Here is a 13,913-nt window from a genome sequence, read left to right as displayed (position 1 = left end):
AAATGGTATGTAACAGAGACCTAGCAACTGGACGGACCCACTGCACTGCAAATGTTAATTCAGAGGTCTACTTTGATTATTTAGATTTCATCCCATTTTTGATGGGTAGCACAGCTAGTACCTACATAAATGCAAAAATGAACATCTTTTCTTACAGTTATTTCACTTGTAAATGTATTTGTTATATAATTGTTAAAAAATTACCTCGAATTCCATTATTTTATATTTTATAAATTCATAAGATTGATCATCATTAATCTTAAAAAATCCCTTTAGCAGAAGTAGTTTATTATTCAAACTTATTACCTATGATTTTACTTTAGTTTTTTTCATGTCATTAATCTTAAAAAAGACACTTTAGAAGCAGTACTTTATATTTAATCTTACTGCCTATGATTTTCCTTTATTTTTTTCAAATACTGGTAAATATTCTGAGTACATTAATATAAGCATACATGTAAAATGTTAATATCATGGTGCATTTATATGAAATATATACAGTATCTTCCATGGCTATTATGTTAATCTTAATTTTAAACGGTTATGTCTATATTCTTTTACCCCTGCAGTCATTGATCTGTATCAGCAATGGTGCGGTCCTTGTAAAGCTGCTGTTGGCTTCTTCCGGAAAATAAAAAATGACCTAGGAGATGATCTTTTACATTTTGCTACGGTATGATCAAGTAATACTTTAACTTCTTAAGAGAAAGACACACTCCTAGTAGGTAAAAACACTGGCAATAATGGATGTAAGTAAACACATAGAAAACATAAAACATTGTTATAAAATACTTATTAATTACTATATAATAATGATAAAGTCTAGATGTCAGCAGCATGAATGAGTCTCTTTAGGTCTGTAATATACAAAGTATAGCTTAAAAAGAAAAAAAAAACATGACCCTATGGTTTTAATTTGTTGAACTGTATTATGGTGATATTTTCATATTTTTAATAATTGAAAATAAAACTCTTTACACCTTTAGTACTGTGTTCTACTCTGATATTTCCTTTTCCTATTTAGGCTGACGCTAACAGTATTCCAGCACTAGAGAGGTATGTTGGGCCTTGCATACCCACCTTTCTCTTTATAGCTGTAAGTATTGTCCTTTGGTGTTTTATCTAATAATTTAAAATGGGTTCTATGGATTGCAACATGTTCACTTTAGATGAAATTTATCAAGCCTGGCATAATAAGTTCCATTTGAGATGATTTTTGTAATCAAAGCTGAGCTTTTCCTTTTTAAACACAATAAGCCCTGTTTTATTTAGATGTGACACTCATTCTTTCTCCTTCATTGTCTCTTATCTTAGGAGTGATGTCATCCTCACCTGTAAATCCATCCATCCATTTTCTAACCTTCTAACACAGTTCTTGATTTCTAGAGGCTGGTCCCTATCCTGGTAACATTTACTTCAAGTCTTTTGCATGCATGGCTGGATCAACCATCACGGTGATCTCAGGGCCCTTGCAAAAGAGGTTAACATTATCGAGTAATCATCAGTTTGGGAGACAGTTTTGAGACAAGCTTATAAAATTCACCATCACAAGTGAAGAGCTGTTAAGATCGATATTTTTTTATGAATTTTTTGTGCCTTCTCTAGGGAGAATTTTTAGACTTCTATGTGACTAAACTGTGGTCTTTGAACTCAAGGAATTCAGTATTATCCCAGGATTTCCTGGTAATGTGTGATACCACTAACACAATTAGATAAAAAGTCATCACATTGCTTTCTTGCTTATTCAAGTTTGTATTGATTTAATGATGTGTAATTCTCTACAAAACTTCTCTTACCAGTTCTCTGAATTCTATTCTGGCTTACAATTTTTTATATTTGTTTTAACGTTTCTGGCTTGTCAAAAGATTGGTTTGTCTCCCTGATATTGACCCTGCATGGATTTTTGATCTAATTTAATTTCTGATGCTTTCATTAATTTTTTTTTCATTGTCTTCTGCTGAGACAAAACAAAATATCAGATCACAAATTTAGGCAGTTTATAGCAAGGCTTGAGTTTTTGAATTCTGTACAATATGCCTTAAGAAAACTAACATCTAAATTGTTATCTGATCTGTATGTCAGTTTATTTGACCCAATTGTGTCCTCAGAGAGATACATTAAAGGGCTTAAAAGTGTCATAGGAACCTTAGCATATGTGAGAAAAAATAACAGGAAAGTACACATTCTCATCTATAGAATTGGCACCCACAGCAGTCTACCATTCACCACACTCCAACACTATTTCAATTCTCACAATTATAATATTATATATTTTTTACAATTAGACCTAAATAAAAAGCCTTTGGAAGAAAAACATGAGTCCCTGTTGGATAATATGGATGAGGTACAATCAGTGCAGGTGTCTGAAGGTCACTTTTATGAGTGTACATTGGATGTGTTTTGCAGCTTGATAAAATATGAAAGATTTAGTGCTGCTCACATGGTGCTGTAAAGCTCTAAAGAATATACAAATTGTTTACTTTTGCACTGTGACCAAAATAAGAATTTTTGTTCATTCAGAAAATAAGTGCAAAAAGAAGAAAATTAAATGATGAGGTGTTTACAAAATACAAGAAGAGTCAGCAGAAAAAAAAAGTACATTTACTTTGCCAACTTATGTATTTATTCTTTTATGCATACTTACTTAATCAAATTGCTTCTTCAGCAAATGAAGCAAATGATGTTTGAGCAAAAGCAGATGTTAAGAAATCAAAAGGCTACAGTGATCATGTGCAAATTTAATAAATTGTATGAGATAAACACAGTGTTTTGATTTATACAGCATTATCTACCTACAGTCTGGGGAACTGTAAAATTATCTATGATCAATTAACAGGAAACATTGAAGAGGGACAAGTAGCAAGTGTTATATATCTGACAACTGGTGCCCCGTCCGGGGTTGGTTCCTGTCCTGTACTTGATGATGCTGGGAAAGGCTGTCATCAATTTAGCAGGCTTGAGAATGCTGTTTCATTTTTCAACTGCCCTTGCATTGCATCTTATTTAAAAAAATAAAAAAGGAATTAAGTACTCAGCCTCATAAAGTAAGCAAACTAAAACTAACTTAAAAACATTCAGACTTGAATTAAATCCTGCAAAAGTGGTGACTTCAAAAATGATTATTCTGAAGGTCTCAGAAGAGTGTTAGTAATTTTTTATATTTCCAATATAGAGCAGGAACATCTATCAAAGTATGTGGATTGTTTAATTAACATTTAAAATGGCTTCTATTTAATATAAACGTTTGGAACAAAATCCTTAATTAATACACAGTTCCCTTCCAGGAACTAAGTTACAGATCCCCAGCTTAATTTATTTTTAATCATATTGTAAAGGAATTTTTTTACATATATGGATATAAATATTGGCCATCCATTTAACACATTAATTCGGGCTGTAATAGAGCTGGACTATATTCTGGTAGCAACAGATCAAGTCTGGTTTTCTGCCAAATATCAGTCATGCACAGTAGATTTGGAAAACACATGCCCTTTCACACTGAGACAACTTGGAAATTTCAGTAAACCTAAACACACTTATTTGGATTATTTAAATAATTTGACACTAATGATGGTTTTTTTCTTTGTATTACTGCAGCTGCTTATAGAACACAATTTCAACATTATATAGATCCAGTACTGTGAGAATTCATTATGTGCGGAGTTAAATTTGTATGACGTTTTTTTTTTTCACATTTTTCACATCACATTTTTGTGACATTTTTGAAAGTGTAATTCTTGTCCTAATAAACAGTTTCAGAAGACAGCATTGCTGCTTTTGATTACAGGGAGGAGAGCTGGTGGCTGTAGTGAGAGGAGTAAATGCTCCTCTTCTTCGGAAGACAATTATCGAGCAGCTAGAAATAGAGAAAAAAGTGTTGGACAATAAGGCTGAGCGCAAAGTGGTAAGCTATACAATAACTCTTAAATTTAAAATTAAAATTTTGAATATTGCAAAAATAATTCTTAAACAATAATGATCCATTTGTTACAGTGAGTGTTTACAGAACAGGAAAATTTTCATCTTGTTTGTAATTTTAATGAAATTCTGAATTGATAATTGTTTTATGAAAATCAAAGGAAGAACCATTCAATCACATAATAATTTTTAAATAAGAAAAAAATATATAATTTTGAGATGTAGGGGTTATCTCTCATCTCAAATCCCAGACACAACTAACTACAATTCAAGTTTCTGGTCCAAAAGACAATTTATGAGGGCACAATACCTTTAATACAGCTGTGAACACATTTTTATCCAGGCACTCCTCTTTCATTTTCTTCCTCCTCCTCTAATCCTCCTAGTTGAGCTCTGTCCTCCTCTTTCTTCCTACTCCAACTCACTTGGAACTGGTGGAGGAGTTCCTTTTCAACCTGGACCTGGAAGTACTTTCAATGCAACAACATGGCCACCAGGAAGCACTTTTTTGGTCAGGCAGAACTTCCATCTGACAAGGGAGTCTCCTCTAAGCACCACCTTCTGGAAGCACCCCATGTAGCCCCAAAGGTGTCCAAATAAAAACTACACCAGATGGATGCTACCATCTAGCATACTGGTGAAATTTAAGGACCCAGAAGGCAGTCTCCTACTGTCCTTCCAATATATCATAATTCCTATCAGGAGATGAAACAACAACCATCAATTTTCTTAGATCATTCATTATCAGAGCCTTCTGGCTGGGTAACAAAGCATTGTCCATCCCCACCAGGATGTCAATCCATCCACGCACAGGATTGCCTCCTGCATTGCTACTGTTGCTGCCCAGGATAGACTCTGATACCCCAGGATCCTGTAATAGAATTACCAAGTTCTTGAAACAGATGTATAAATAAGTTAATAGGCTCGCCTATAAAATAACATGAAAAGTTCTAAGATATTCTGAGCATGATTTATGACAGAAAAAGGACCCAAAGTCAACGACTGAAAATTACTTATCCCATGTTTTAATAGTCTAGGAATGAGCTAATATTTTGTACTTTGCCTTTAATTTTCATAATTTTGGATTTGTGCACATTACTGTATTTATGGATACTGCAGTATGTGGCCTCACGATCTGAGAGAGGATGGCGATCTTTTTAAATAATTTCTTTACTGTGATAATGAATATAATGCTGAATCAACCTGGACTTAACATTTTTGAAGCTTTCAAACTTGTAGATACTCATTTACTTAAGCACAAATCTATGTTGGCATAAATGATATGGGGTTTTTGTCTTAATTAAAATTGAATCTGATGCTTAGGATCTGATATTCTCCACAATATGACTTAAAGTTACAGCTTACAGCTTTGTAACTGATTTTTTACTCTTTTGTTTTTAAAATTCTAGATACAAGATGAGTGGCTAATAGAACAAGAAAAGGCAGCAGAGGAGAAGAAGGAGGAAGAGAAGAGGAAGGAGGAGGAAAAGAAGAAGGAAGAGGAGGAGGAGGAGGAGAAGGAGAAAGAGAATACAGAAGAGGGAGCTGAAAATGAGCCCACTGATGAAGATGCAATAGGTATAGACACATCAAACCATGTTCTGTTTTTCACTTTTTTGAAAATGGAAAAATGCAGTATTTAAAAATTGTGTTGCTAGCTTAGTCCTGGTTTTCCCATTTGGACAATATATGATTTTTAATTGATATTTAGTTTATTTAGACAATAGCTTCTGCAACTGACACAGAAAATTTTGATAATATTTTTGGTAATCATAATGAATGAGCCATACATTGAATGTTTATGACATGCCAAATTAACCTCAAAAGTGATGTTATTGTCAAATATCTTAAAAATACAGTTCTGCTTTTCAGATATCACAAACTTATTTTAAGATAACTCAATATATTTATATATTTTATTTGACCATATCAACAGTATGATATGCTTTGAGATATATCAAATACATTTTCAGGTATGTAAAAATAAACCTCTGTGCATTTCATGATCTCTTAAGGACACTTTGAGATACTCTAAACTGATATACTATGTATTTTGTGGAACTGAGATATCTCCAAATTGCTTCCCAGCCAATGTACCATTTTTTGAATAGGACTTTCTATATTTTTAACATATCTCAAAATATATTTAAAAGATCTTAAAATAGTGATCTTAATAAAAATGTGTTTAACCCATTTCAGATATCATTAATTGTATACCTTAAAATGATATTAAAATATCCTAAAATATTCAGTTTTTACTAAAGGTATCATAATTTGTATTACAGAAATCTTTAAGTCAACTGTTGAAAATATTTTAAGATTTCTGAATTGGAGGAATCGCTCATTTTAGGGTATCAGAAATAAACCTGCGATATCTAAAAATGTATCTTAAATTTCAAACAGGAATTAATATGAGGATAACTGAAATGCATTTTAAAACACATTGCATAATTCCAAGTAATCTTGAAATAACAACTAGACCATTTTGAGATATCTGAAAGACATTTCCAGTTTTCTCAAAATAACTTACTGTGCAATTCAAGATTTCTCAAGTACTTTTTTAGATACCTTAAGGGCCGGTTTATACTTCACACAACATAATGCATGCGCCTGGGGATGCTACTGCTATGCAGGCAGCGTAGAGTTTATACATGTGCAAGTACTTTATGTAGATCTGGAAGATTTCACCAGTGTGAGATATCATCACGGTGAGAAAACAACGTTTGGCTTCGCTGTATTGTGAATTGCCCGAACCATCCATTAAATTCAGGACACCTTGCCACAATATCTCTAAAAAGGATGGATGTTTAATGATTACATCTATCAATCCAGGGACCCACCCATTCCATCTGGCATCAGGCGTTAGACAGAAACAATCCCTGGACAGGGCATCAGCTCATTACAAGGTGAATACAAGCACACGCATATACTAGAATCATTTTAGCGTCACTAAATTCCCAAACCTGCATGTCCTTGGAAGGAAACCGGAGAGCACTGTGGAAACCCACCAGGAAAACATGCAAACTCTAGATAGGGAACACCAGGGACATGATTGTCTGTGAGGCAGCAGCACTACCACTCCGCCATAGTGCAGGCCCACTTGTGTAATTATTAGCAGTATTCATTATTTAAATGAAGTTAATGATTTATCTGTAAAATGTTACATACATACGTTAACATATTTCATCATGAAAGTGATATCAAGTATAAATATAAGGATTCTAAATGTGCAGAGAGCTGGAATATCATATATTTAATGTGTTCTGTGTGGCAATCATTGCCTGCCGCTGCTGTCAGCGCAGGAGGAAGTCCCAGAAGCACATAGTGATTAACAGTGGGTCAGTTTTAAGATGACGTTTACAACGTATCACTTTAATGACAAAATAAACTGTTAAAGTCGAATTTTGTGCGATGCTTGTATAACCTATGCAAGAAATAGATGAAGAAATGCACCACAATGTCAGAATTTAATAAATCTGATGATTTGCTTCATCACATCAAACCATTCTTCAAACTTCGAAGCATGCATATTGATCCTGTAGGGTCTGCAAAATGGCTTGCTGTCACATGTTGACAGAAAACAGAGACTCTGACATAACATTCCAACTTACACGCACTAATCTACACTCCATGGGTGACAGGGCATTCAGCTGTATAGCGCCCAGACTCTGGAATGACCTACCAAAATTAATCAGATCAGCTGACTCCATGAATTCATTTAAAAAACAACTCAAAACTCATCTGTTCAGGAAGGCTTATAGCTCTACTTGACTTTATTACTCTTCTCTCAGTTTACCTCTCTGTCAAGATGCTTGTGTAACCTGTATGTGTGTGTGCTAGACCATCAATTATGTTGTCTGTTAGGCTTTTTCTCTGAATTCACTGTTGTAATCTTCTTTATTTATTTATCTGGTTTGTACAACACTATATACTGTATACCCTGCCATTCTTTCTTATATTCTGTAAGTGCCTTGAGCATGGGAAAGGTGCTATATAAATAAAAAGTATTATTATTATTAACTTGAGCACACAGCACCCCCCATTTTTTGCCGGTACTGCAACTCGTGCACGATTCATCATGTTAATTTCTGAGGACATGCTCGTTCTGAGCGTGATGTATAAACTGGCCCTAAAATGGCATGAAATTTATTTGAAATCTACAGTTATTTAATTTGATTCAAAACCAAAACATCTGAAGATATCTAATGAGAGTGACTTCTTCTTATAAACACAATATTACTTTAAGATTAGTGTCTATTCTGATTTTTATAAATCTGTGTTACTTTTTATTGTAATTACAGTGTCCTCTTTGATAGTAAAGTTAATTTTATTTAATGCTTCTCTACCTAGAAGACAATTATTCTATTTTAGAGACACCAAAACAGAGGCAAGAGGCATGGTTCAGGTCACATAAATTAGGCAGGAGTCTTAGGTCTGTTTTAAAAACTATTTTTCCCCCCCAGAGGTGAGAGGAACATTAATACAGTACCCCATATGATGAGTATTGATTACCTTCAGTTGGCATTTAAGTGTTTCTTGTTTCAGTATTTTTCCCTGTGTAAATTAGAACTTTTTTTAAGAGAAATCCTCTCTTGTATTACTAGTTAAGGGTAGGTAGGTAAATTTTAAAGTGTTAGTCTTAAAATCTAAATGCTGTTTTCAGTTCTTTTCAGGTGCAGGCTATTATACTCTGTGTTCCTTTTGAAAAAAAGCCTTTCACGTTCACTTATCATTTAGATTAGGTACCGCAAAAAGGCATCTAATACTCATTTATTGTAATAAGACCTTAACAAAGACTTCTTTGGGTCTTCATAACACTTACAAAATATTGGTAGTTCAATTATTCATCATATTCATCATGCAGTGTGGCATTTTGATATGATCGTAAAATGACTTGTTAGTATGGAGGATTCACAGGTGTTATACTAAATATGGAATATCAAGAGAAATGTGTCTTGGTTAGGCCACCTCAGACCACCCCAAAGTGACATTTTATTAGTAGGTCACATCGCTAAGATGAGTAAAGACCCAAATAAGCTTTTGTTAAAGTCTTGATACACAAGACTAAATGTGTAATAGATGTTTTTTACAGTACTTAGTCCAAAGTGTTACCAGCATTTCCAGTCTAACTGTGAATTTTTTACAATACTTGAGCAAACTGTCATTAGAGTTTTATCACTAACTGTCGCTGGTGGCTTTCCTAATGGCACATTCAGTAAATTACGATCATCTTATTGTCTTTATACACCCATCAATATTAAATCATCCATTTAGAAGAGTTTAGAAATATTTCATAATTCAATCACAGACAGAACTAGACAAGCTAAGAAAAATCTTTTATGTAGTAAACATGTACCACTCAGAATATGGAGTGTTTATGTAGAATAGAATTACAAATGTTTTGTAATGTTAAGAAAGGAGATTTTGGGTGTCTCATTGTCAATAATGATATTGTATTTTTTGTGTTTTTATTAATGTCTGACACCTAAAATGTGTGTACTGTCTACACTCATAAAATGGGTAAATCATATTATTTTTAAACAATGTGTAAAACTGGCAAGATGTAAAGGAGATGACTGCAAGCAAGTATAAGAAACTCCAAAAAGAAGGAAACAAATCCCATATTGTGTAAAGGTCATTCATTGATATAGATTACATAAATAAGTTCCCTTTTTGAGCATAGGTCTTGTCTTACAGGTGATATTCTTCTATAATGACTACTCGGCACAAGGAAATATAGAAGTAGTGAATTTTACTAATAAGAAAGATTGAGCATACATATTTATTATGCCTTATTTGTTAATTCAAATATAGATAATATATTTTGTATTGTAATTATGAATAGATAGAAATGAAAAGATCCAATTTTTCGTGTCTTAGAAAAATGACTTGTTTCAACCCTCATATGCCTGTTTTTTTAAATATAGTCGACCTTTTTTCTCCTCTTTATCTCAATTAGTTTTGGTGCACATCGTTTTTTTTGTTTTCTCATTTAGAGCCATCTGAGCCAACAGAAGAGATTATGAAGGAGTCAGAATAGTGTGCAGGGAGTGGTGGGTCTGCTTGGGTGTCCCTTCCGCACTACAATACCTCCTGTGTTGGTGACCTTTTCTTTCTCTATTTCCTTTGTGGGCTGTCTCAGTGAAGTGAGAGTAATGCGAGATGTACATGCAAGTGTAAATGAACAATAGGAACTCATTAGTAGTCCTCGCTAGTGGGCAGAAACTCGTGCTATGCTATTTTCACTGTAATAACCCAACATTAAGACTGCTCCTCGGAAAGCTTTTCAATAATCCTGATAATCGCCTGTCTTGCTGACCTCTAATGCCACAAGCTGAAAAAAATCTTTACATATAAGTGTAAATGTTAACTTTCCATAATAGGCAATAGTTGGTTGTTATTATAAACTTTGGTAGTATTGTAGCAATATTTAAAATGTTAGAATATCACATAAATAAAAATGCATGTGATTGTTTTTATCATTACGTTCCAATACAGTTTCTAGCTGAATAGGTATAAATAATAATAAAAAAGAGGTAATGTTTACCAACATTTTCATTGCATTTGTAATAATTTAAGATGATACTCTTTTTAAATCAGATAATCATTTGAAAAGTGAATATGTAATTTTAAAAATCTCTAAGTATTCTTCAAACTTTAATGATTTTATATTTAAAAAGTTCTACCAAACAAAAAATCTTTGCAGAATTATTCAGATTAAATATTTTAAATAATTCCATAGATAAGAGTAGTCATTAAAATATTTTTGAAATGATGGTTGACTTTCTTTAGTCACCTATCCATCTTTTGTTGTATGTACCTACTTTTTAAAAAAAATAATTTGTTTTTAATTAACCTTTTTCAAATTGCTTTTTAATTTAAAACTGCTAACATTATCTCTTTCATTATTGGTCTCAAAGTGTCAGTGTATTTATATTCATTGATACTTTCAAAATGTGAAACGCTGTACTTTTCTGAATTAAAGACTGCATCATTATATTTTTATATCTGCAACTTAAACTATAAACTGCTCTAATACAATTTCTTTAACATAACCATTTTACTCTTTTCGACTCAAATAAAGGGAAATTTGTAAATACAAAAGTTATATTTAATGTATGTTAATTTTCTTAACCCAAGATTTGAATTCTGGAAGGATCAAAGCACAGATCACAGCAGTTCATCATAGAGCATATTCATCCACATGGAGAAAAGAATTTTGCCCCTAAAATGTTTGTTTTATCCTTTGAATTCTAGTAACACAAAAGTCTGAAACTCTGTATTTGTAAGAACAATCTAAAATTAAGGTTTATCCTGCCAGTGACTGTTGAACACATTTATACATGCATGTATGTGTAATAGCAGTAATCTCAATTGATAAACCCCAACTGAGTTCAGTTTCCTCCTCCCCTTTAAAAAATAAAAAGTGCAGATTAATCACCAATACCATTGTAACAGTGCAGTGCAGAGTTACACTCCAAGAACGACCTTTCAGCAACCTTAGCCTAAGACTACCCTCTCTGTAAGCAGTCATTCCAGCAAAGCCACAGTAGGTAAGTGTGTTATCAGCATGTTTGCAGTAGATGTGTTGACGCCAGAGACCTTAATAATAGCAACTTTATGTCTTGGGTCAGGAACTTTATAAATGATTTTGTTTACTGGTGACCGTTAATGTGAGTACAAAACCATGTTCTTGCCTTTGTCACTCTATTTACTATACAGTATTTATGTTAAGTGCATTGGCCTATTGGACTCTGGACATACTGTACAGTTGTTGGTTTATTTGCCACCTGTTCCTGTGGAAAAGAGGCAGGGAACTGTACTTAGTCTCAGTTTTTCAAATTTAAAAAACATTGTGGATAATTTGTCATTTTATAAATAACATGACAGCATCTTGTGTAAAATTGTGAAAGATAGTCAATTTCTTAATTCTTAAATCATTTATAAAGATTGCTTTTTTACCTTATATTGTGCATCTGGGAAGGGAAATTTGTTCTGCTGTTGCTACTTTACTGACACTTGTACCGATTTTCTGTGTATATATGAAATGTATAGCTGCATATCTACTGTATATTTTTGACATGCTATTTAAAAAATGAATGGAAGATTATCTAGAAATGTGCATGCAGGTTTAGATGTAGAACATGCATTTGAAGATCACATGAAATTGATCTAATGTGTTCTGATAAAGTTAGAACTCAGTTCTCCAGCAGAGTTAATGGCACCATTTCAAAAAAAGATTCAGCTATATCTTACATATATTATAACTTGGCTAATATATAAATGTTTATTACTGTCTTTGAGATAAGCATTGTCTTATACCCACACATAATATGTCAGTATTTTATGTAAAGATAATGTAAAGTATTTTGCAGCTTTCCAGCTCACATGAACAGTGGTTGGTTTACCACTAGTAATAGAACTCGTTTTATAAAGCCTTCACATTTAACTGACAACTGCTGAATTATATGCAGATGAGCTCCTTAAACTAATTTTAATAAACTAGACTTACAGAGACTGGTATTGTAAACGAATATTCAGGTTTCATTGGCACGTAACACAGTACAGAAAATATTGAAATCATAGACTCTCTGCGATTTTTAAAGCATGTTTGAAGGTGGCAAATCTCGTATACTGTGGAGAAATCCAATGATGCATCTAAACACTGATTAACTGATGAGTTGAAATTGGCCCTGTATGAGTGTAGTTGTGTGTGAGCAGGTCCCGTGATGAACCTGGCATCCTGTAGATATGTAACCCCAAACACCAAATTAGATTGAAAAGGTTTAAATATGTTTTTATATATTTTACTGTGGAAACTTGAAAAGTTAATAAATGTGTCAAGTGTACATAAAATGAACAGCTCCACTCAAAGATGCTTGCAACTTTCTGGCCTTTGTTTTCTAAGCAGTGTTTTATTTTATGTACATAGTGCTTAATTTTAAATACATACCAGAAAAGAAAAACTTTGTCCATCCTCATAAACAGAACCATGAAAAATGATTTATACCAATTTTTCTGTAGTACTAAATATTTTTCATAATGAAATTTGTCAGGTATTCAAACCTTGCAGCATGTTGGTTAATAATATATATATATATATATATATATATATATATATATATATATATATATATATATATATTATAAATACTTTTTAAAAACCACACTTATATTAAGTTAAAAACTGTACTAAAAAGTAAAAAATAAGTCTCTCATACGTCACTCGTAAAATAAAAGCGTGGGCGCTTTTGCTAAGCTTTTATTGATTGATGAAAAGCGCCCACGCTTTTATTTAACGAGTGATGTATGAGAGACTTATTTTTTGCTTTTTAGTACCCTTTTTAACTTAATATAAGCGTGTTTTTTAAAAAGTATTTTTTTTATATATATTAATTTCAATCTTTTTAGTCTTGGGTTTGTTTTAGTATAATTTTGTAATCAATATTTTAACACTTCCTTTAATATTTCTATCCACTACTAGCGACATCTATTGGTGAAATCTTTAACTATTCTTTATATGAAAATTTCATTTCTTAATTAACATAGATTAATTGATCAATTAGTGAAACTGATAATTGATTCATGTATTGTCATCGGAAGTGAGTAAGTGTGCAAGTCATTTGGACAATAGGAAGTGGGTTAAATATTGATTACAAGATTTGTACCAGACAACAAACAGGTGAAGTTAAAAGAAGAGTGGTAAAAAGGACCCTGAATGAGCTATTAAGGCACAGATTTGACTTTTGTTTATAAAAAGAAAGTTCTGTAGACTCTGTAGCTACAGAATGGTCCATCTTCAGCAGCTGCAACTGACATCAGACATGTCTGATAGACAGTAATTGTAGCCTGATGGAGGAAGTTTGGATTTTGAAGAATCAGCTGCTCATATCAGGTCTTGCCACAACATTGTCAGTTGGCTTCAGATTTAAATTTGATATCTAGGCCAGTCCAAAATCATGAATTTGTAAATGTCAAGTCTGCTTTTTAACTAA

The 13,913-nt window shown here is 32.7% G+C and overlaps 1 protein-coding gene across 2 annotated transcripts in view; it reads left to right on the top strand.

Moving 5' to 3' along the window:
- Nucleotides 1-13,913, top strand: part of nme9 (NME/NM23 family member 9) — a 61,844-nt gene that overhangs the window by 1,811 nt on the left and 46,120 nt on the right. For both annotated transcript variants that reach the window (XM_028807541.2, XM_051931377.1), the window contains 4 exons: nucleotides 570-673; nucleotides 1,025-1,096; nucleotides 3,788-3,904; nucleotides 5,328-5,496. In XM_028807541.2, the coding sequence (XP_028663374.1) occupies nucleotides 570-673; nucleotides 1,025-1,096; nucleotides 3,788-3,904; nucleotides 5,328-5,496 (462 nt within the window). The remainder of the gene's footprint in view (nucleotides 1-569; nucleotides 674-1,024; nucleotides 1,097-3,787; nucleotides 3,905-5,327; nucleotides 5,497-13,913) is intronic.

Source organism: Erpetoichthys calabaricus, chromosome 8 (genome assembly GCF_900747795.2).
Source record: "Erpetoichthys calabaricus chromosome 8, fErpCal1.3, whole genome shotgun sequence".
Lineage (NCBI taxonomy): Eukaryota > Metazoa > Chordata > Cladistia > Polypteriformes > Polypteridae > Erpetoichthys > Erpetoichthys calabaricus.
The sequence above is the reverse complement of the archived record's forward strand: the minus strand, read 5'-3'. Positions and strand labels throughout refer to the sequence as shown.